General features: G+C 52.3%; 2 protein-coding genes across 3 annotated transcripts in view; one reads left to right on the forward strand and one right to left on the reverse strand.

Annotated features, from left to right (window-relative positions):
• The window catches only part of TMEM143 (transmembrane protein 143), a 30,184-nt gene extending 19,173 nt beyond the window's left edge, over positions 1 to 11,011 (reverse strand). The window contains exons 1-3 of one of the 2 annotated variants that reach the window (XM_030820973.1): positions 10,806 to 10,963; positions 10,199 to 10,439; positions 6,930 to 7,034 (exon numbers count right to left, since the gene is read on the reverse strand). In XM_030820973.1, coding sequence (XP_030676833.1) covers positions 6,930 to 7,034; positions 10,199 to 10,439; positions 10,806 to 10,828 — 369 coding nt within the window. In that variant the 5' untranslated portion in view covers positions 10,829 to 10,963. Of the gene's footprint in view, positions 1 to 6,929; positions 7,035 to 10,198; positions 10,440 to 10,805 lie in introns of both variants that reach the window. The other variant, XM_030820975.1, reaches the window with a different exon arrangement.
• Positions 11,012 to 11,274: 263 nt separating this feature from the next.
• SYNGR4 (synaptogyrin 4) lies at positions 11,275 to 22,993 on the forward strand. The gene is made up of 5 exons (XM_030820976.1): positions 11,275 to 11,444; positions 12,624 to 12,823; positions 20,140 to 20,377; positions 22,228 to 22,367; positions 22,701 to 22,993. The coding sequence occupies exons 2-5, from the start codon at positions 12,731 to 12,733 to the stop codon at positions 22,932 to 22,934; spliced, it is 705 nt and encodes a 234-aa protein (XP_030676836.1). The 5' UTR covers positions 11,275 to 11,444; positions 12,624 to 12,730; the 3' UTR covers positions 22,935 to 22,993.
• Positions 22,994 to 24,152: the final 1,159 nt, after the last annotated feature.

The following is a 24,152-nucleotide window of genomic DNA, read 5'->3' on the forward strand; positions in this document are numbered from 1 at the left end:
TTAGAGTTACAGGCATGAGCCACTGTGCCTGGCCATGTATACTTTAAATAATCATCTCTCTCTAGATTAGTTATAACACCAAATACAATGAAAATGTTATGTAAATAGTTGTAATGCTACATTGTTCAGAGAATAGTGACAAGGAAAAAAAAAGTCTGTACATGTTCACTACTGATGCAATTTTTTTCCCAAATATTTTTTATCCACAGTTGGTTGAATCCACAGATGCAGAACCCATGGATATGGAGGGCTGACTGTGTAAGACACCAGTTACATATGAATTTCAGATCAACAACAATTTTTTTTTTAAACGGGATCTCACTCTGTTGCCCAGGCTAGAGTGCGGTGGCGTGATCTCGGCTCACTGCAACCTCCGCCTCCTGGGTTCAAGCAATTCTCCTGTCTCAGCCTCCATAGTAGCTGGGATTACAGGTGCCCACCACCATGCCCAGCTAATTTTTTTTTTTGTATTTTAGTGGAGACAGGCTTTCGCCAGTTTGGCCAGGCTGGTCTCGAACTCCTGACCTCAAGCAATCCACCCGCCTTGGCCTCCTAAAGTGCTGGGATTACAGGCGTGAGCCACCGTGCCCGGCCCAACAACAAACAATTTTTTTAGTTTAACTATGTCCCATGCAATATTGGATGACTGTATTGCATAGGACACACTTATACTGTACTAAAAAATTATCCAGTTTATCTGAAATTCAAATTTACTGGGTATAATGAGTTGAATGTTGTCCCCTAAAAATTTACATCCCTTTGGAACCTCAGAATATGATCTCATTTGGAAGTAGGGTCTTTGCAGGTAGAATTAAGGTAAAGATATAGATGAGATCATACTAAATTAGAGTGGAACCTAAATCCAATGAGAGTGTCCTTATAAGAGACAGAAAAGGACACACACAGGACACCGAGAAGGCAGCCACAGGAAGATGGAGATAGGAGTTGGAGTGACTCATCTACAAGCCAAGGAGTACCAAGGGTTGCTGGCAGCTACAGGAAGCCAGGAGAGACACCACGGATGGTTCCCCCTCAGGGCCCCCACAAGGAAACATCTTTTAATACATTTCACTTCTTTTTTTTTTTTTGAGACATAGTCTCACTGTTGCCCAGACTGGAGTGCAGTGGTGTGATCTTGGCTCACTGCAGCCTCTGCCTCCCGGCTTCAAGTAATTATCCTGCCTCAGCCTCCCAAGTAGCTGGGATCACAGCCGTGTGCCACCATGCCAGGCTAATTATTGTATTTTTAGTAGAGTTGGGGTTTCACCATGTTGGCCAGATTGGTCTCGAAATCCTGACCTCATGTGATCCACCTGCCTCAGACTCCCAAAGTGCTGGGATTATAGGCGTGAGCCACTGCACCCAGACGTTTTCTCTTTTTTTCTTTCTTTTTTTTTTTTTTGAGACAGTCTTGCTCTGTCACCCAGGCTGGAGTACAGTGATGCGATCTCGGCTCACTGCAGCCTTTGCTTCCCGGGTTCAAGTGATTCTCCTGCCTCAGCCTCCCGAGTAGCTGGGACTATAGGCACCTGCCACCACACCCAGCTAATTTTTGTATTTTCAATAAAGACAGGGTTTCACCATGTTGGCCAGGCTGGTCTCGAACTCCTGACCTTAAGTGATCCGCCCACCTTGGCCTCCCAAAGTGCTGGAATAACAAGCGTGAATCACTGTGCCCGGCCAAATTTCACTTCTTTACCTTGTTGCTGGTCTTTTCCTCAGTAGAACAGAGCCTGTGAGGCACATCTGTCACGCTGTCCACTGTCCCCCAGAGCCTCGAGCCATTCCAGAGACACAGTAGGTGCTCAATAAATATTTACTGAGCGAACTCAATGAATGAATGAATCAGCGAAAAAAGATCAGAGAGAGGTCACCCGCCAAGGTCACCCGTATCACTAGTGAACAACCAAGCTATTGTTCGAACCAAGGCTATGCTGCTTCTTTCCCTGCCCAGGCCACATCTTCAAAGGACTTAAGTCATCAGCAAATGGTCACCCAGCCGGCCTCACCCGCCTCTGCCACTTCTACCCTGCCCCTGCCTCTGTTTAAAATCTCCTGCCTGGGAGATATATGCTTATTCACTTATGTTCTTTCTACATTTCTATATATTTATACATTTCTATAATAAAATGGGCTTTTTTTAGCTTTTTTTTTTTTTTTTAGGAGTCTCGCTCTTGGCCGGGCGCGGTGGCTCACGCTTGTAATCCCAGCACTTTGGGAGGCCGAGGCAGGCGGATCACGAGGTCAGGAGATCGAGACCACGGTGAAACCCCGTCTCTACTAAAAATACAAAAAAAAAATTAGCCGGGAGTGGTGGCGGGCGCCTGTAGTCCCAGCTACTCGGAGAGGCTGAGGCAGGAGAATGGCGTGAACCCAGGAGGCGGAGCTTGCAGTGAGCCGAGATTGCGCCACTGCACTCCAGCCTGGGCGACAGAGCGAGACTCCGTCTCAAAAAAAAAAAAAAAAAAAAAAGAGTCTCACTCTGTCACCCAGGCTGGAGTGCAGTGGCGTGATCTTGGCTCATTGCAACCTCCACCTCCCAGGTTTAAGTGATTCTCATGTTTCAAGTGATTCTCATGCCTCAGCTTCCTGAGTAGCCATGACTATGGGCACCCCCCACCACAACCGGTTAATTTTTATATATTTAGTACAGACAGAGTTTCACCATGTTTGCCAGACTGGTCTCGAACTCCTGGGCTTAAGTGATCTGCCTGACTCGGCCTCCCAAAGTGCTCAGATTACAGACAAGAGATACCGCGCCCAGCCTTAACTCTTAAAAAAATAGAAAAAGCAAAAAACAACCGTGGCTCCAGAGGCCATAGGCGCCCTGTGGAAGAGCTTGGAGGCAGGCAGACGGGGGCTTGATCTTGACTCCACCAATTATGAACTGTGTGATGTGATCCTGAGCACAACCCGGGCCCTCTGAGACCTTCAGTTTCTCCCTGTACGAATGGGCTGATGGCGGCTGCCTCTCCGCACTGCAGGAAGGAGTCAATAAGCCAGACACAGCAAGCGCTCAGCAACAAGGGCCTGTGATGGCCGCTGTTGCTGGGGTTGTTATTATTCAAAGCAAAGTGCGGAGCTGCAGAAGGCAGTGGTGGGATGCGGCGAGGGGTGAATGCAGCAGGCCTGGGTTGTCCAAACCCCACACATTCCAAAAAAAGGACCGGCCCTGGACCAGCTTCTGGGAGGGAACCTCTAAGCCCTCGGAAAGTCCTGACTGATAAGAGTGTCTTGGTTTACCCGGGGCCTGGGGCCACACTGGATGCTGTATGTTAATGTTGTGATCGATGGTCACGGCCTGGAGCCACTGGGTATCAGTTTGACCTCTGAAGGGGCTGGAGTCTCAGGTCAGCCACCATGCATATGTGACTGACCCCCAGTAAAAACCCTGGACACCCAGGCTTACAGGAGCGTCTCTGGTTGGCAGTACTGCTTGCGCGTTGTCACACATCTTGTTGGGAGAATTAAGTGCCATCCATGATTTCACTGGGAAATGACAGCTGGACACTCACGCCTAGTCTGTCTTGGATTCTGCCCCATGTGCCTTTTTCCTTTTTTTTTTTTCTTTTTTTGGGACGGAGTCTCACTCTGTTGCCCAGGCTGGAGTGCAGTGGCATAATCTCGGCTCACTGCAACCTCCGCCTCCTGGGTTCAAGTAATTCTCCTTCCTCAGCCTCCTGAGTAGCTGGGATTACAGGCACACGCCACCATGCCCAGCTAATTTTTGTACTTTTAGTAGAGACAGGGTTTCACCATGTTGGCCGGAATGTGGTCTCGATCTCCTGACCTCGTGATCTGCCTGCCTTGGCCTCCCAAAGTGCTGGGATTACAGGCATGAGCCACCACGCCCAACCCCCAACCCCCAACCCTCCTTTTTTTTTTTTTTTTTTGAGACAGAATCTTGCTCTGTTACCCAGGCTGAAGTGCAGTGGCAAAATCTCAGCTCACTGCAACCTCCGCCTCCCGGGTTCAAGCGATTCTTCTGCCTCAGCCTCCCAAGTAGCTGGGATTACAGGCATGCACCACCACACCCGGCTAATTTTGTATTTTTAGTAGAGATGGGGTTTCTCCATGTTGAGGCTGGTCTCGAACTCCTGACCTCAGGTGATCCACCCGCCTCAGCCTCCCAAAGTGCTGGGATTACAGGCATGAGCCACAGCGCCCAGCCCTTTTTTTTTTTTTTTTTTGAGATGGACTCTCACTCTGTCACCCAGGCTGGAGTGCAGTGGCATGATCTCGGTTCACTGCAAGCTCCACCTCCTGGGCTCAAGTGATTCTCCTGCCTCAGCCTCCTGAGTAGCTGGGATGACAGGCACATGCCACCACATCTGGCTAATTTTTGTATTTTTAGTAGAGACGGGGATTCACCATGTTGGTCAGGCTGGTAATTTCTGTATTTGCAGTAGAGACAGGGTTTCGTCATGTTGGCAAGGCTGGCCTTGAACTCCTGACTTCAGCTGATCCACCCGCCTTGGCCGCCCAAAGTGCTGGGATTACAGGCATGAGCCACCGCGCCCAGCCTCAAGTCCATCTTTCTACCTGGCTTTCTAAAAGGCGGCTCAATGCATAAAGAAAATATGGTCTATATATACCATAGAATACTACTTAGCCATAAAAAGGAACAAAATAATGTCTCTTGCAGTAATTGGATGGAGCTGGAAGGCCATTATTCTAAGTCAAGTAACTCAGGAATGGAAAACCAAATAACCTGTATTCTCACTTATAAGTGGAAGCTAAGCTATGAGGGTGTGAAGATATACAGAGTGATATAATGGAATTTGGGGACTCAGGGAGGGGGGTTGGGATGGGGTGAGGGACTACATATTGGGTACAGTGTACACTGCTCTAGGGATAGGCACACCAAAATCTCAGAATGCACCACTATAGAATTCATCCATGTAACCAAAAAGCACATGTACCCCAAAAACTACTGAAATAAAAAATTTTTTAATTAAAAAAGAATAGGCCAGGCGCAGTGGCTCACGCCTGTAATCCCAGCACTTTGGGAGGCCAAGGCAGGTGGATCACTTGAGGTCAGGAGTTCAAGACCAGCCTGAGCAACATGGTGAAACCCCATCTCTACTAAAAATACAAAATTAGCCAGGCGTGGTGACACACGCCTGTAATCCTGGCTATTCGGGGGGCTGAGGCACAAGAATCACTTCAACCCAGAAGATGGAGGTTGCAGTGAGCCAAGGTCGCACCACTGCACTCTAGCCTGGGCAGCAGAGTGAGACTCTGTCTCAGAAAAAAAAAAAAAAAAAAAAATTAAAACAGAATAAATAAATACATAAATGGTAGCTCAAATTCTTAAGTCCAAAACTGAGCTCTCAGTCCTCCCTGCAGATCTTTCTCCCCATCCCACCACGGTCTTCCCCATGGCAGCTCCATCCTCCGGGAGGCTCAGGCCAGAACCGCTGGAAACGCACCCCTACTCCTCTCTCTTCCTCCCACCACACCACCATAGCCAGCACATCAGCAAAACGCTGATGCCTTCCAATATAACCAGCATCTGACCGTTTTTCACCACTTCCATCACTATTACCCTTGTCAGAGCTTCCATTATCTCTCCCCTAGACAAATATAATAGACTCTTTCGTAGACGTCCTTGCCTCTGATAGTCTGTTCCCTACACTGCAGACAGAGAAATCCTGTTAACACCTAAATCCGCTGCTCACATCTCTCCTCAGCTCAGAGCCCTCCCATGGCTCCCGGCTCATTCAGAGTCAAAGCAAGGTCCTCAGTCTGGCGCGGTGACTCATGCTTGTAATCCCAACACTTTGGGAGGTTGAAGCAGGTGGATCACTTGAGGTCAGGAATTCAAGACCACACTGGCCAACATGGTGAAACCCTGTCTCTACAAAAAATACAAAAATTAGCAGGGGGAAGTGGTGGACGCCTGTGGTCCCAGCTACTCGGGAGGCTGAGGGAGGAGAATCACTTGAACTGGTGAGGCGGAGGTTTGCTGTGAGCAGAGATCGCACCACTGCACTCCAGCCTGGGCAACAGAACAAAAACTCCATCTCAGAAACAAAAACAAACAAACAAAAAAACAAAGCAAGGTCCTCATGGTGGCCCACAAGGCCCAGTACGATCTGTCCCCATCCCCTCTGCCCTCATATCCCACCCTCCACACACATTGACTCTCCTGCAGCCACAGTGGCCTCCTCACTGTTCAATACCCCAGGCCCCCGCTCACCTCAGGGCCTTTGCACTTGCTCTTCCATCTGCCAGGAACATCCTCCCCCAGGCATTCATCAGGCTCGTTCCCCCTCTTCACTAAGCCTTTAGCCCACATGTCACCTCCTTGGGGAGCCCTTCCCCACCCACCCCGTCTGAAACAGACCCCATCTCACCCCTCTTGTTTTTTTTTTTTTTTGAGACGGAGTTTTGCTCTGTCGCCCAGGCTGGAGTGCAGTGGTGCAATCTTGGCTCACTGCAAGCTCTGCCTCCCGGGTTCATGCCATTCTCCTGCCTCAGCCTCCCGAGTAGCTGGGACTACAGTCGCCCCCCACCACACCCAGCTAATTTTTTTGTATTTTTAGTAGAGACAGGGTTTCACCGTGTTAGCCAGGATGGTCTGGATCTCCTGACCTTGTGATCTGCCCGCCTCAGCCTCCCAAAGTGCTGGGATTATAGGCGTGAGCCACCATGCCCAGCCCATCTCATCCCTCTTTATCTCACTACTCCACCTCATTGTTCATGGCACTTATCACCACCAGGCATCATATTTTATATTTATTTGATTCCTTGTCTCCCCAGTTGGAATGTTGGCTCCATGAGGGCGTCGCTTCATCTGTCATGTTCACTGTTGAATCCCCAGCACTTAAAATAAGGGCCAGGCTCCAAGAAGGTGTCAGGGAATGTTTGCTGAATGAGCGGATGCACGAACAAGCACCACAGGGCTGGAGGGGCCCCGTCCTCACCTGCAGCCGGGCCAGGATTTGGTGGTAGTGGAACAGGGTGCAGAAGTCCACGTGGGCCGAGAACGCCTCCAAAGCCGCCTTCTCTGCCGGACTCGAGTGGAACTCCTGTTACCTCAGGAAGCAAAACTTCTCTGTAGGGCTTTTCCCCTTCCCCAAGGGAAAGAATTCTTTCCCTGGCTGCCTAACTACACAATCAGAGCTCTGGACTTTGAAGTTTTGTTCTGGCGCCGGGCGCAGTGTCTCGCACCTGTAATCCCAGCACTTTGGGAGGCCGAGGCAGGTGGATCACTTGAAGTCAGGAGTTCGAGACCAGCGTGGCCAGCATGGTGAACTCCCATCTCTACTAAAAATAGAAAAATTAGCTGGGCATGATGGCGTGCACCTGTAGTCCTAGCTACTCAGGAGGCTGAAGCTGGAGAATTGCTTGAACCAGGGAGGCGGAGGCTGCAGTGATTCAAGATCGTGCTACTGCCCTCCAGACTAGATAACATGAAGACGCTGTCTCAAAAAAAAAAAAAAAAAAAAAGTTTTGTTTTGGTTGGGTTGGGGCTGACCAATTTTACTGAAACTGAGGCAGCCAAATATAGTGAAAAACTATACTGGGCTTAAAAAGCTGGAGGTTCAAGTTTTTGCTTTGACATTTCCTAATCAATACACACAATTCCAGGAACTGTCTGACAGTGTAATATCATCCTCCAGAAGTAGATGGAATTATTATTATTATTATTATATTGAGACAGGGTCTCATTCTGTCACCCAGGCTGGAGTTCAGTGGTGCAATCTCAGCTCACTGCATCTTCAACTTCCTGGGATCAAGCGATCCTCCCACCTCAGCCTCCTGAGTAGCTAAGACTACAGGTGCCCACCACCATGCCTGGCTAATTTTTTTCAATTTTTTGTAAAGGTGGAGTCTCACTATATTGCCCAGGCTGGTCTGAACTCCTGTGCTCCAGCAATCCTCCCACTTCAGCCTCCCAAAGTGCTGGGAGGCTGAGCCACCATACCCCCAAGGTTGATGGAATTATAACTCCCATTTGTCAGCGGGAGAAACTGAGGCTCTGGAAAAGTCATTTGGTAAGGGCTGCAGTGTCTGTGGGAAGTGACTGCAATCTAGGCCTGTCTGACTCCAGGGCACACATTGAACCATTTCTTTCTTTTTCTTTTTTTTTTTTTTTGAAAAGGAGTCTCACTCTGTTGCCAAGGCTGGAGTGCAGCGGCCACGATCTCAGCTCGCTGCAACCTCTACCTCCATAGTTCAAGCAATTCTCCTGCCTAAGCCTTCTGAGTAGCTGGGATTACAGGTGCCTGCCACCACACCTAGCTAATTTTTGTACTTTTAATAGAGACGGGGTTTCACCATGTTGGCCAGGCTGGTCTCAAACTCCTGACCTCAGGTGATCCACCTGCATCGACCTCCCAAAGTGCTGGGATTACTGGCGTGAGCCACCACACCAGGCCTTGAACCACTTCTTTTTTTTTTTTTTTTTTTGAGACGGAGCTGCTGGAGTGCAGTGGCACGATCTCGGCTCACTGCAAGCTCTGCTTCCCAGGTTCACACCATTCTCCTGCCTCAGCCTCCCGAGTAGCTGGGACTACAGGCACCTGCCACCTCGCCCGGCTAATTTTTTGTATTTTTAGTAGAGATGGGGTTTCATCGTGTTAGCCAGGATGGTCTCAATCTCCTGATCTTGTGATCCGCCCGCCTCGGCCTCCCAAGTGCTGGGATTACAGGCGTGAGCCACCGCGCCCGGCCTTGAACCACTTATGTTTCCTATCTCAATGTCCTGGGTAATTGTCTTCACTTCTCTGAGCCTCAGTTTCCTCACTGGCAACAGAGGATTACTTGCTCTTTCTCAGAGGGCTACAGTGAGAATTTGATGAGATTACACGTGTCCTATATACACATGTGTTTACATATGTGTGCATATATTTGTATATTTATGTGTATATTTGTGTATTTTTGTGTGCATATATTTGTGTGTGCGTGTATTTGTGTATTTGTATGTATATTTGTGTGTGTGCATTTGTGTGTATATTTGTGTGTGCATTTGTATGTGTATAGTTGTGTATTTGTGTACACATATTTGTGTATTTGTGTGAGAATGTATTTGTGTGTGTACTTGTATGCATATACTTGTGTGTATTTGTGTGTGTATATTTGTGTGTGTATCAAGTCCAGCACAGAACTGAGTACATACAGTAGGTGTTCAGTAAATAAATGTTAAATTAATGAATGATGGTGGGGTGTGGTGGCTCATACCTGTAATCTCAGCACTTTGGGAAGCCAAGGTGGGCAGATCACTTGAGGCCAGGAGTTCAAGACCAGCCTGGCCAACATGGCAATACCCTGTCTTTACTAACAATACACAAATTAGCCAGGCGAGACTCCCAGCCTCTCGGGGGGCTGAGGAAGGAGGATCACTTCAGTCCAGGAGGCAGAGGTTGCAGTGAGCTGAGATTGTGCCATTGCACTCCAGTCTGGGCAACAGAGTGAGACCCTGTCTCAAAAAAAATAAATAAATAAAAATAAGCGAATGAATAATAATCCTCAAAATCCTCAATAATGACAATGATGATGATGGTGGTAATAAGACCTCAGGTTCTAGAGTGAGACCAAGACTAGGATGAGGTGAATATGGCACCCAAGGGTGCAAAATTTAATGCGGCACTCACTCTTAGGGTCAAGCGAGTGCCTCACTTGCCTAACCCTAGTCCTGGGCCAGCTCTGGAGTCAGACCACTTTGGTTCAAATCTAAGCCACTATGTTGTGGCCTTGGGTAAGTCACTTTCTTCCCTATGTTTCCATTATCTCATCTGTAAAATGGGGATGATGTTGGTATCTCTCTTACTGATGATTCAACAATACATGAAAAATGTCTGGCACAGTGCCATAGAGTCAGAGCTCAAATTGTATGATAATAATTATGATTAGAGCGTTGTGACTTTATAGGTACAATTATCAGGTAGTAGAGTAATGATGAGGATGATTACTATACCAATCTTAAAGAGGAAAAAACATGCCCCAGAGAGTGCCTGTTCAAGCCCTCACAACAAGCCAGAGTCGGGAATGGATGCTGCATCTGCATCTCAGAGACCTGGCTCCTGCATTCCAGCTCATCTCCCGCCCGCTAGGGAACCACGAAGGGACTCGGGAACTACAACTCCCAGAAGGCGCCAGGGCAGCTCTCTGCAGCAACTAGGGCCCTGCCGCCGCGAAGCCTGCTGGGAGTCGTAGTCCCCAGGCTCTTGGGACCCAGGACAGGCGGTACCTGTATTAGGAGGCGGAGCAGCTGCTCCTTGGAGAAGGGAATGAAGCGCTCGCGGTACTGCTGGGCCCAGTCGCGGGGCTCCCTGGGGTTCCACATCTTGCGATACTCCCCCATTTTGGCTGCCAGCGATGAGAGGGCCCGGGGGGGCCCGAGGAGCGCGGGCAACAGTGGCCATACTCGGACCCTGGACCCCCAGACCCCCCGGGTCACATGCAGCATGGCTAGACCCTTTCCCTGGAGCCTAAACAGAGGAAAATGGGCAGGGGTCAAAAGCTATCTAGAGGAAAAGCGCCCTCTCCACCTCCACGTCCCACCCTCCAGAAGCCGTCTCTACCCCAGGCAAGGCGCAGAGCCCATCCGCTCGCCTCGAAGTCCCTGTTGCCTGTCCCCTTCCCACACTGCTCAGTTGGCCTGGGTCCCAGACGGGTCAGAGGTCTTAGGTTCTGGGGCGTTTTGCAGGCCCAGAGACCCTGCAACGTGGTACAACGTTTCTTTGGGGTCTAGACAGCAAGGTAGATCTTAGGAGAGCAGGAAATGCTCGGAAAGGTTACCTAGGGGGTGCAGGGCCGCCCTCCCTGGCCATGCAACCCCCCGATTTCTCCCTCACCTTAGCCAAAGCTCGACTGTCATTGAGCCTCCTGCGCATGTGCAGGAGGGCGTCCTGGGCTCCCGAAGTTCGGCTTCAGCCAGCAGTAAAACGCATGCGCAAAGCCTGGGTCAATGCGGGCTGTCCATTTCTCACCGCCTACTCCCTATATCAACTACGCATGCGTTGCCTGCCTTTCGCCGCCGCCGGCCTTGTTTGGGCGCGACGCATGCGCCGCAGGAGTGTCTCCTTGTCCGCTTGCTACAAAGGGAAGGGGCGGAGTGGACGCGAGACTCCCCAGAGGGATGGGGCGGGGCAGGGCTCCCGCGCGCAGTCAGCCAACGGCGCGCGGTCTAACGTCCGCCGAGGCCACGCCCCCACTCGTGTCAGCTCCTGAGTAGGCGGAAAGACGGAGGGGGCGGGACTTGGGCACAGCCAATCAGCTGTGGAGGAGCGAAAAGGCGGGAAAAAGCGGAACCAAAAGAAGGCTGAGGTGGCGCCAGGGACCAGGAGGGGTGGGCAGGCGAAAGGAAGGGCGGGCCCTCAGGTGACGCAGATTGGCCCTCCAGTGAAGGGGCGGCCCCTTCTCAGGCGGTGTCACCCCCAAACCCCAGCGCTGCCATTCCAGGTCCTTAAAGGGGAGACCGCGATTCTAAGAAGGTAGCCCAGTGCCGGGGCGTGGCCTCATTCTGAGGTTCCCCACAAATCCGAGGTCCCGACTCCCAGCTTGAGGAACTGCACTTCCGTGAAAATGGAGCTGAATTCGAAAGGGAGGCCCTTATTCTGGGAAATAGCCCCAAATGACAAGAACAGCCTGAAATATGCCCTGAGATACCTGGGTTCTCCACGAAGGGTGCTATCACCCCCAAACCTGAAAGGGATTATTCGGTTTCAGACCTCCCAGGGCCTCTGATCTCAATGGCCGCACCCCCTAGTCCCCAGAAAATCCCACCTGGGTCCTCTCACAGAAAGACCCAGTCCTTCTGCGGGCCCTTCAGCTCCTGGGTCACAAGACATGGTCCCCAAATATCCCAGCTCTCCCCTGCACTCCACCTCTGGGACCCCTGACAGCCCTCTCACCCCACAACCCCCTCAGCCCACATTCCTGACTTCTGGAACCTGAAGCAGCCCCTTCACTTATGTCCCTCACTCCTGGGACCCCCAGAATCTCCCTCACCCCAGGCCCTCACCTCTCTGGAATCCTCCATAGACCCCTTTAACCCACACCTCAACCCACGAGACCCTCAGTGACTCTCTCACCCTGGACCTCCACCTCTGTGACCCCTGGCAGCCCTCCCCACACAACACCTTTCCTGGGACCCCTAGTATCCCCATCCTATGGCCCCCTCTCCTGGGACCCCCAGAAAGCTCCCTCACCACACACAACCCCATTCCTGGGGCGCCCCCAGCACCCGCATCCTGTGTCCCCCACTTCAGGGACCCCCAGCAGCCCTCTCACTCCACACAACACCTTTCCTGGGACCCCCCAGAACCCCCATCCTATGCCTCCCACTTCTGGAACCCCCAGCAGCCCCCTCACCACACAACCCCATTCCTGGGACCCCCAGCACCCCCATCCTATGCCCCCCACTCCTCAGCACACAACCCCATTCCCTGGGACCCACCTGCACCCCCATCCTATGTCCCCCATTTCTGGGGCTCCTGACAGCCCATTCACCCCACACCTTGACTCCTAAGAGGCTCAGCAGTCCCGTCACCCCACACAACTCCATTCCGGGGACCCCTCATCCCCACCCCATGTCCCCTAATCCTGGGGCCCCCAACAGACCTTCCACCCCGTGCCCCTGACTGGCATCCCCCATCTGTGTCATCCCACAGCAGCCAAGCCCAGGGCCGGCCTGAAGCCCCCGGACGGCAGTGCCCAGCAGGCAGCGCCCAGCACCCTGGCTCCCACCTCCCAGTGGCCCCAAAGGAAAACAGCTGCCATGCACATCCCCGAAAGCCTCCAGGAGCTGGCCAAGAGCGAAGCCGTGCAGTTTCTGAGAAGGCCCAAGACCATCATGCGGGTCTCTGAAGGGGTGAGGCCCTCCCGTGGCCTGACTGTGCCTCTGGGTGACAGGAGGCCAGAGCTCTGAACTCCCAGACACAGTGCGGGAGGTGGGGGGACAAGGAAGGGGTCAGACGGGGGGACAAGGAAGGGGTCAGACCGGGAAACAAGGCAACAGAGCAAATGCTGACACCACCTTTTCCTGAGCACCCCACTATGGGCCCTGTGCTATTAAGGCATTTATGGACTCTCATAGTAAGGAACAGCCCTCACAGTAGGTGCTGCAAGTCCCATCTCTGAGATAAGAAAACTAGGGCTCAGAAAAGTTAAGTAAATTTTTTTTCTTTGAATCAGTCTTAATTAGCCAGGCATAGTGGCACGCACCTGTAATCCTAGCTACTGAGGAGGCTGAGGCAGGAGAATCGCTCGAACCCGGGTGGTGGAGTTTGCAGTGAGTGGAGATCATACCACTGCACTCCAGCCTGGGCAACAGAGCCAAACTCCATCTCAAAAAAAAAAAAAAGAAAGAAACAGTTTCGCTCTATTGCCCAGGCTGGAGTGCAGCAAAAAGCAGTGGCACGATCTCCACTCACTGCAACTCCACCTCCTGGGTTCAAGCGATTCTCCTGCCTCAGCTTCCCAAGTAGCTGGGATTACAGGTGTGCTCCACTGCGCCTGGCTAATTTTTGTATTTTTAGTAGAGATGGGGTTTCACCATGTTGGCCAGGCTGGTCTCAAACTCCTGAAGTCAAGTGTTCCGCCCACTTCAGCCTCCCAAACTGCTGGGATTACAGGTGTCAGCCACCGCACCCAGCCTAAGTAAATTTTTTAAATCTGGGATGTCCAATGGGGTAGCCACAGCCACATGTGGCTACCTCACTTTGCACTAATTAAAATAAAAGAGTCCATTCTTCACTCACAGTGGCCACATTTTCGGTGCTCAACAGCCACATGTGGCTGGGGACTCTCATATCAGACAGTACAGGCTGGGTGTGGTGGTTCATGCCTGTAAAACCAGCACCTTGGTAGGCCAAGGCAGGCAGATCATTTGAGGTCAGGAGTTGGAGACCAGCCTGGCCAACATGGCAAAAACCCGTCTCTACTAAAAATACAAAAATTGTCCAGGCATGGTGGCGTGAGCCTGTAGTCCCAGCTACTTAGGGGGCTGAGGCTCGAGGATGGCTTGAGCCCATGTGGCGGAGGTTGCACTGCAGCCTCAGTGACAGAGTGAGACTCTGTCTCAAAAAAAAAAAAACAAAATTGTGGCCGGGCGCAGTGGCTCACGCCTGTAATCCCAGAACTTTGGGAGGCTGAGGCAGGCGGATCATGAGGTGAGGAGATCGAGACCATCCTGGCTAACATGGTGAAACCCCGTCTCTACTAAAAATACAAAAAAATTAGCCGGGTGTGGTGGCGGGTGCCTGTCGTCCCAGCTACTCGGGAGGCTGAGGCAGGAGAATGGCATGAACCTGGGAGGTGGAGCTTGCAGTGAGCCGAGATCGCACCACTGCACTCCAGCCTGGGCGACAGAGCGAGACTCCATTTTAAAAAAAAATAGTGCAGATATGGGACATTTTCATCATGCCAGAGAGTTCTATTAGACAGCATTGGCTAAGGTCACTCAGTAAGAGGCAGGGGCAGGATTCAAACTGAGATCCGTGAGATGCCAGAGCCCATTTATTTTCCACCTCCCAGTTGAGGGAGGAGGAGGAGAGGAACAGGGTCTGGGGCCTCTAGGAAGAGAATAAGGAGTGCAGACCTGAAGTGCCAGATGTTGGGTGGTCACCGTGTGCCAGGCACCATGCCACCATTCATTTCATCATCCCCACACTCCTGAAGAATCCAGACACCTGGAGTCAAATCCTCATTCAGCCCAGACTTTGCTGTGTGACCTTGAACCAACCACTGATCATCTCTGGATCTCAGTACATGAAGGGTTAGGGCTGTGGCTCTGACCTTTAACCTGTGCTGCTTCCACCACTCTGCTTTAACAAAATTGGAAACTAAGGCCCAGGGAGATGTTGAGACTTGATCGAGGTCTTGGGAGTAGGTGGGGTTCCCCAGCTCAAACCCAGGGTCTCCACCCCCAGAGTCCTAATCCAGAGTATCTCCTCTCTGCCCCTTCTGGAGCCTGAGCTTGGAGAAGGAACAAACAGGCCTGGAATCCTGGCTCAGCCACGTGCTGTCCATGCAAAGTGGCATACTGCCCAGTTTACCTGGGCCAGGCCTGGTGTCATTACCAGCAGCAGCACCTTTCTTTCTCAAAAGTGCCCCTTTTGTTTGATGGCTTGCGTGGTCACCCTGTGTCCATTTGACCCTGAGCAAGCTATTTGATTTCTCTGAACATCTCCATACTCTCGTCTGTAAAAAGAGGTTCCTAATACTCTACTCCTAGGAAGGATCATTGTGAAAATGAAACAAATTAATGCCTATAAACTGATTAGCATGGGCCAGGCAAGTAGTGATCTTTCCTTAGTGATTTTTTTTTTTTTTTTTTTTTTTTTTTTTGAGACAGAGCCTTGCTCTGTCACCCAGGCTGGAGTACAGTGGTGCAATCTCAGCTCACTGCAACTTCCGCCTCCCGGGTTCAAGCAATTCTTGTGCCTCCGGAGTAGCTGAGATTACCGGCGTGCACCACCACGCCTGGCTAATTTTTGTATTTTTAGTAGAGATGGGGTTTCACCATGTTGGCCAGACTGGTTTTAAACTCCTGACCTCAAATGATCCACCCGCCTCGGCCTTCCAAAGTGTTGGGATTACAGGCGTGAGCCACCGCACCCAGCCTTAATAGTGATTATTATCAAAACAAATCATTACTCGTGTGTGAGGAGAGGGCCTTGGATGATCGAGATTTGTGTCCATTGTCCTCCCCAGGGAAAGAGGGGAATCCTGAAAACCATATCCCAACACCAGATCTTTCGCTGGTGTTAGCTTCTCTACTCCTCACCACAACCCTATGACACAGGCATTATGATCCCTGTTTAACCCAAGGGGAAACTGAGGCTCACAGAGGTTGAGTGGCTTGCCCAAGGACATCACCCAGCTGGTGAGCAAGTCCAGCTCAGATCCACCTGCCTGTCTGGAAAGCCTTGGAAGGCAGGGCGGGTGGCAAGGGAGACGGAAGCCCAGCTGGTGTGGACTGGTGCGGGGAAGGGGGAGGAAGAGCCACCAACCACGCCAGACGTTCTGGTCACAGACTTTGCCCGCCGACTCCATCCACCCTCCCCACCCCCCCGCCCTCTCCTCCTTCCCCCCTGGCCTGGCTCCTCAGTAGGGAGTCTCTGGGCAGCTGGTGCTCTTGTCCTCGCTGCCGCCTGCCAGCTGGTGCCTTAACTGATAAATCTTTGCTCCCTCCCTAGGGACAGGCCAGGGAGGGCATGGAAGGAGTTTGGACTGAGGCTTCAGAGGGATAGGGTCCCTCTAGCCCAGATAAGTCCCTGCTCCTCAAATCTCCAGTGCCCCGGGCTCATGTCACAGCCCAGGGTTTTGGGGGTCAGTGGACAGACAGCCCACCCGCCTAGATGTCAGGAGGGCTGGATTCCAATCCCCCTTCCACCACTTACTGACCTTGAGAGGACGCCTCCCCTCTCTGGGCAAATCACAAGAATGACCATTTTCCTAAGCACCTGCTAGATCAAAGCCCCTACCCCCACATTCCTCCTTTTCATAGCATAGAAACAGACCAAGAAACTGAGGCTCCAAGAGATGAGTGATTTGCCCCAGGCCATACAGCTGGCGCAGTCAGAAGCGTCTGGCTCTTTTCACTCCACCAAAATGGCTTCGATTTATCACCTGTGAAACAGAAATGAATTAATAACCTCCACCACGTGGGGCCGGTGTGAGGTTCCAAGGAGGTAACGCAGGTAAAATGAATATGGGCTCAAAAATGATCGATGTGCTTTCCTGTCCTCGACCTGGCTCTGCCTCAGACCAGCAGGGCCAGACACACCCCCCTCTATAGTCAGTTCTTCTGCTCCAAAATAGGGAGAATCATCTTACAGCCTCCCTCCAAGGGTTGCTGTGCAGATCAAATGAGATGATGGATGTGAATACCCTTGGTTATTGCCGAAGGGCTAGGCAAAAACAGGGAGTCAGGGTGTTGCTGTTGTTGTTGTTGTTCACAGAAGGCAATTAAGGCAAAGGAGAAGGGAGGATGGACAGAAGCTGAGGAGTTTAGGGGTCAGTTCTTTGCCTCCTCCATCTCCACTCTGAAGGGCAGGGCAAGAGTCAAGACAAAGCCAAAGTCATTCACTCTTTCAGCACACATTCGCTGAAGTCCAGTCTAGTGCTGGGTGCTGGGGATAGAGAGCAGGAGCCCGGCAAGGTGGCTCACGCCTGTAATCCCAACACTTTGGGAGGCCAAGGCAGGAGGATTGCTTGAGGCCAGGAGTTTGAGACCCGCCTGTGCAACATAGTGATACCGTCTCTACAAAAAATTAAACATGAGTGAGGCATGGTATTTCGCACTTGTAGTCCCAGCTACTCAGGAGGCTGAGGTGGGAGGATTGCTTGAGCCCAGGAGGTTGAGGCTGCAGTGAGCCGTGATCACACCACTGCACTCCGGCCTGCAAGACACAGTGAGACACTGTCTCAAAAAAAGAAAAAAGAGAGAGAGCGAGTCCTGTGTGGAGACTATCCAGGAAGAGTTCCAATTCTAACGAAGGGGAGATTTTCTTTTTCTTCTTTTTTGAGACAGGGTCTCACTCTGTTGCCCAGGCTGGAGTGCAGTGGTGCGATCACAGCTCACTGCAGTCCTGACCTCGTGGGTTCAAGCGATCCTTCTGCCTTAACCTCCCAAAGCACTGGGATTACAGGCATGAGCCACCACACCAGACCAAAGGAAGATTTTCAACAGTCTGTTTCCCTTGGCCTACCCCACCCAATCCCCAACCCCTATCGCCAACACTGCCACTTCCAATCAATCACCAAGTCCTATTTTACACGCTAAATATTACTGAATTCCCCAGGGCTCTGGCCTCAGCCTTTCTCACCTGGGCCTCCCCACCTCCTCTCAGGTATGTTGGCCTCTTGTCTTGCCCACCTCCGATCCATCAGCCACGTGACCCCAGAGGGCTTCTCTAACCCCAAGGCTGACCCAGCTGTCCCCTGCACAGAATCCTCCCATGCATAACATTGAATGCTTTCCATGGCTCCCCAGGTCCGGCTCCTGGCCCTGGTGTTCCGGGCCTCTTAGAGCCTGGCTCCCACCCACTTTTCCAGCCTCATCTCACACCAGAACCCTCCAATGAGTTTCTCTCTTATCTCTGAAACTGCCTGCTCTGCAGCATCTGGCTTTTCCACGTGCCATCCGCCCTGCCGGGAATGCCCTTCCTCCTCTTGTCTGCCTGAGAAACTCCTTGTTCTTTCAGGTCCAGTTCAGAACTCACCTGAAATCCAGCCCTCAATCTGGCTTCCGCCTTGACTCTCTCCCCTACCCCAGGCCCCAGCCTCCTCCCCACCGCCCCATCTACACACCAGCTCGTCTTTGTCTGACACAGACCTGCCCTGCTGCATTGTGACAGGGACAAATCAACGGGGCTTCAAATTTTCACCGAATTTCGTTGATAGGAGCCCCCGCCCTCAAGATGCGTGGTCCAGTGTGAGGTGGCGGAGCAAGAGGTCAAGGGCAGACTCAGGAGCCAGGCTGCTTCGGTTCAAATCCAGGCTCTGACACTGACACTGACCAGCTGACTTTTTTTTTTTTTTTTTTTGAGACAGGGCCTCAGTGTGTCGCCCAGCCTGGAGTGCAGTGGCACGATCAGGGCTCACTGCAGCCTTGACTTCCGGGTCTCAAGTGATCGTCCTACCTCAGCCCCCCAAGTACCTGGGACTATAGGTGCACACCACCACACTGAGCTAATTTTTTTTTTTTTAATAATTTTTGGTAGATACTAGGTCTCACTCTGTTGCCCAGGCTGGTCTCCTGAGCTCAAGCAATTCCTCCCACCTTGGCCTCCCAAGTGTTGGGATTACAGATGTGAGCCACTGTGCGTGGCCTTTTGTTTGTTTGTTTTGAGACAGAGTCTTGCTCTCTCGCCTTGGCTAGAGTGCAGTGGCACAATCATGGCTCACTGCAGCTTCAACCTCCTGGCCTCAAGTGATCCTCTTGCCTTAGCCTCCCAAGTAGCTGGGACTACAGGTATGCACCACCACACCCAGGTATTTTTGTTTTTAATATTTTTGTAGAGACTGGGCCTCACTCTGTTGCCCAGGCTGGTCTCGAACTCCTGGCCTGACACGATCCTCCCACCTCAACCTCCCAAAGTGCTTGAATTACAGGCATGAGCCACCTTGCCTAGCCATTGGCCAGCTAATTGGGTTCAGCCAACTCCTTATCCTCTCTGTGCCTCAGTTCCATTATCTGAAACACAGAGCTATGAGTAGAGCTCGTGTCCTAGGGTGGCTGTAAGGGTGACCTGGGTGAGTGTTTGCAGAGTGTTTCCGTGATTTATTTAGCAAATACACATAGAAGACAGGCATGGACGCAGACTGTGCACCATGCACAGACGAGAGGGACAGGGTTACCAGATCAGTGTCGTATTTGTCTAAAACAAAATCCCAAAGCCAAAAAACAAGGCAAAATGTTAATATATGTTAGTTTGGCCAGTCAACACTGGGTGTTTCTTATGTTTCTCTTCGTATTTTTCTGTATGCTTGGACTATCTTGCATACTGAACCTAAGAAATGAATAGGAATTAGTGAGGCCAGGAGGGAGGAGACAGAAGTCACAGAGGGAAGGGCTCTAAGTGCCTCCTCTCGTTTAGTCCTCAGAACCACCCGAGAGGGAAGAGCTGAGAGGCAGAGAGAATAATCACGACTGCAAACACTGATTCAGCTCTTCCCATGTCCCAGGCTCTGTGCCAAGCATTTTATACGGGTACCTGGGTTTGGTGGCAGAAGGAGAGTGTGGGGGAGGCAGGGGTGAGTGAGGAGAGATGAAATTGAAAGAGTGAGGGAAGCAGAGACGCTGCAGGGCCTCCAAGGCCAGGCTTCAGGGCTGGGACTCAGTCCTGAGGCACTGGGGAGCCATGAGGGGCTGTGGCAGGGAGGGGCAGAGTGTGGAAAGGCTCCCCTGGGGATGGGCTGAGGTGGGGGGAAACTGGAGGTGGGGAGGCTGGGAGGAGGCTGGGGCAAGGGCCAAGGAGAGCAGACGAGGCCTGAGCCAGGATGGAGCAGAGGGGACGAGGGGCAGGAAGCTGAGGGCTCTGACACTGTGATAATGACAAGGAGGGAGGGGCCCAGATGGACCAGTGACTGGGTATACGGAAAGACCGACAGCACCAGGGAGGAAGGTGGAGCAGCTTCGGGGGGAGACTGAGCTCCTCTCTGGCCCCTGGAAATCCACAGGTCTTCTCCCTGATCATCTTCTCGTCCCTGCTGACCGATGGCTACCAGAACAAGATGGAGTCTCTGCAGCTCCACTGCATTCTCAACAGCAACAGCATGGCCTGCAGCTTTGCTGTGGGAGCCGGCTTCCTGGCCTTCCTCAGCTGCCTGGCCTTCCTCGTCCTGGACACCCAGGAGACCCTCATTGCCGGCACCCGCTTCAAGACAGCCTTCCAGCTCCTGGACTTCATCCTGGCTGGTGAGCCCCCAGGACCCCCAACCCAGAGCTGCCCCTCCTCCTGCTCACAGCCCTCCTGGCTCCCCAGGGCCTCCCAAGCACAACCCTTCACCACCTAGCCAGCCTCCACCCTGACCATCCTCCCAGTAGGAGGCATCTGACCACAAGTGGCCCAGAACTTCTCACTGCGCCTGGCACCTGCTCTCTCCTGCTGGGGAATTATTATCCTTCAGACCCTGAGTAAGGGTCACCTCTTCTGACCCCCAGGCAAATTATAGCAGCCTCCCTTCTGCCCTGTGCTTTCTTTGCATTTGCTTCCCTCATTCGCAGAAAATCTCTCTCTTTTTTTTTTTTTTTTTTGAGATGGAGTCTCACTCTGTCACTAGGCTGGAGTGCAGTGGCACAGTCTTGGCTCACTGCAACCTCACCTCCCGGGTTCAAATGATTCTCCTGTCTCAGCCTCCCGAGTAGCTGGGATTACAGGCGCACACCACCATGCCCAGCTAATTATTTTTTGTATTTTAGTAGAGACGGGGTTTCACCGTGTTAGCCAGGATGGTCTCGATCTCCTGACCTCGTGATCCACCCGCCTCTGCCTCCCAAAGTGCTGGGATTATAGGCGTGAGCTACCATGCCCAACCAAAGTCTTGCCTCCTAACCACTGCCAAACACTCCTGATGGAGCCTGGCACACAGCAAGCACAAAATGTGTGTCCTTCTTTGGGGTCTGACCTCCTTCCTCTCATTCTGTTTGATCTCAACTCCTCCCCACCCTGCCGCTCCTCCTCCCCACTGGGCCAGTCCCAGTGACTTAGGGCCAAGGGAGCCCTGGAAGGTCATGGAATCTAGTGCTGTGCAGGAGAACTCCCTGTGAGGGTGGAAGTGTTCTGTCCCTGCGCTTTCTCATGCAGGAGCCACTGCTCACCCGTGGCTATTAAGCACTTGAAATGCAGCCGCTGGCCGCGGACGGTGGCTCACACCTGGAATCCCAGCACTTTGGGAGGCCAAGACAGGCGGATAACTTGAGGCCAGAAGTTCGAGACCAGCCTGGCCAACATGGCGAAACCCTATCTCCACTAAAAATACAAAAATTAGCTGGGCAGGGAGGCAAGTGCCTGTAATCCCAGCTACTCAGTAGGCTGAGGCAGGAAAATTGCTTGAACCCGGGAAGCAGAGCTTGCAGTGAGCTGAGATTGAGCCATGGCACCCCAGCCTCGGCAACAGAGCAAGACTCCGTCTCAATAACAACAACAAAAAAAGAAATGTGGCCAGTGCAGCTGAGAAACTTTTTTTTTTTTTTTTTTGAGACAGAGTTGCACTCTGTCGCCCAGGCTGGAGTGCAGTGGCGCAATTTCAGCTCACTGTAACCTCCAACTCCCAGGTTCAAGCCATTCTCCTGCCTCAGCCTCCTGAATAGCTGGGACTACAGGTGCCTGCCACCGTGCCCAGCTAATTTTTGTTTTTTCAGTAGAGACAGGGTTTCGCCATGTTGCCCAGGCTGGTATCAAACACCTGGCCTCGAGTGATCCACTTGCCTCAGCTTCCCAAAGTGCTGGGATTACAGGTGTGAGCCACCTCGCCTAGTCTAAAATCCTGTGTTAATGAATAGAAATTTAAACAGCTGCATGAGTCCAGCGGCTCCTGTATTAGACAGCGCAACTCTACTCCAGCAGCTCACTTTAGGGAAGGCTAGGAGGGACTGGGGAATGACTTGTGGGAGATGTGTCAACATAGAAGCTAATAAAAAAAGTATTTTTCAATAACTCGTGGAAGGTCGTGCAGCATGACCGCCAGCCCCATCCTTCCCATGCCTCAGCAGCCCCGCCTGAGCGAGCTTTCCCCCGCCCCTTTTCTCTCCCTGTGACGCCACAGTTCTCTGGGCAGTTGTCTGGTTCGTGGGTTTCTGCTTCCTGGCCAACCAATGGCAGCATTCGCCACCCAAAGAGTTCCTCCTGGGGAGCAGCAGTGCCCAGGCGGCCATTGCCTTCACCTTCTTCTCCATCCTTGTCTGGGTGAGGACAAGCCCCTCCACCGCCCCTCCCTAGGAGGGGCACCCTCTGCAGGGTGGGGTTGAAAGGGCTAGAACATTCCTGCTCTCACTTAGCTCCCGTGGGAGTCAGGGGTGGGGGTGCTCCCCCAGGACTCCACTGGTCCGTTCCAGGTGCCGCTTCCTCTGAGCAGCCACAGCCCAGCATCAGGCCTGTGCTTCAGCTCGGGGCTCCTGGGCAATGAGCAGTTCAAACACCGGTACCTTTTGTCTCCTTCCCAGGCCAGTCCCCAGCCCAGTCCCTCTTCTGACCTGCCCAGCCCAAGCCAGCCTTCAGCACGCGCTTTTCTGCCCACAGATATTCCAGGCCTACCTAGCATTCCAGGACCTCCGAAATGATGCTCCAGTCCCTTACAAGCGCTCCCTGGATGAGGGTGGCACGGTGCTGACCACCCTTCCCTTGCCCTCCACCACCAGCCCTGTGAACATGCCCACCACTGGCCCCAACAGCCTGAGTTATGCCAGCTCTGCCCTGTCCCCCTGTCTGACCGCTCCAAAGGTTCCCCTGCTCGCTATGATGCCTGACAACTAAATATCCTTATCCACATCAATAAAGAGAGAATCCTCCCTCCAGAAGGGTTTCTAAAAACAGCCCTCAGTCCTTTACATGTCTGTTCTACTCTGGTCCCTTGAGTGGTGAGGGTGGGTAAGAATCCCACAAGGTCACCACTGGGGTCTCTGCACTGGGTCACATTTCCATACCATCTCCTGGAGCCATCATTGGGACACCACCTTGATAGTGACAGACTGGAGGTGGTGAGAGGAGGGAAGCACTTTTTTTTTTTTGAGACAGAGTCTCGCTCTGTCGTCCAGGCTGGAGTGCAGTGGCGCAATCTCAGCTCACTGCAACCTCTGCCTTCCGGGTTCAAGCAATTCTCCTGCCTCAGCCTCCCTAGTAGCTGGCATTACAGGTGCGCACCACCACACCTGGCTAATTTTTGTATTTTCAGTAGAGACGGGGCTTCACCATGTTGGTCAGGCTCGTGTCGAACTCCTGATCTTGCGATCCGCCCACCTCGGCCTCCCGAAGTGCTGAGATTACAGGCGTGAGCCACTGCGCCTGGCCAGGAGGCACTTTTTTCAGGCCTGTTACACACTAAGTCCTGTCAAGTCATTACTCCATGAGTCCCCACACTAGCCAGGGGAGGAAGGCACAAGGTGCCTCCTTTACAGTTGAGGAAGCAAAATGCTTCCACCTGTGGAGAGAACACCAAGAGGAAGGGCCAACAAGGGGACCCAGCCCTGTCACTCAAGCCCAAGCCCTTTCACTCCCCATGGTGACCAAAGACTAAAAACCATGGCGTGTGAGGAGTCGGTGAAGGAACGGGGTGCTGAGTCCGCGAACGAGATTCAAGGGAGACCCTTGTCTTTAAATATTTCAAAGAATATCTTCGGGGAGGAGGAGTTTTTATTCCAGGAGAACCCCAGTGGTAAGCGGGGGACTCAGGCACAGGCCACAGACGTTCCTACCTGTAGGAGCCAGGCAGGAAACCCCAGTGGGTGAAGCGCCTATTAAGGGAGTAGTGGGAACAGGGCCATGTCCAAGAGGGGCAGCCTCCACTCAGCGCACATTCAGTAACGGGGCCTGGAGTTTCTTTTCTTTTTTTTTTTTCTTTTTTTCTGAGATGGCATCTCGCTTTGCAGCCCAGACTGGAGTGCAGCGGTACAATCATAGCTCTCTACAGGCTTGACCTCCTGGCATCAAGCAATCCTCCTGCCTCAAGCCCCAAAGTAGCTGGGACTAGAGGCG

This window comes from Nomascus leucogenys, chromosome 10 (assembly GCF_006542625.1).
Source record: "Nomascus leucogenys isolate Asia chromosome 10, Asia_NLE_v1, whole genome shotgun sequence".
NCBI lineage: Eukaryota > Metazoa > Chordata > Mammalia > Primates > Hylobatidae > Nomascus > Nomascus leucogenys.

Bases quoted from the DNA above. Each gene is read 5' to 3' on its own strand.
- SYNGR4 (XM_030820976.1), top strand. From the start codon at position 12,731: ATGCACATCCCCGAAAGCCTCCAGGAGCTGGCCAAGAGCGAAGCCGTG. The intron at 20,378-22,227 runs GTGAGCCCCCAG...GTGACGCCACAG, and splicing joins CCTGGACTTCATCCTGGCTG to TTCTCTGGGCAGTTGTCTGG. The intron at 22,368-22,700 runs GTGAGGACAAGC...TTCTGCCCACAG, and splicing joins TCTTCTCCATCCTTGTCTGG to ATATTCCAGGCCTACCTAGC.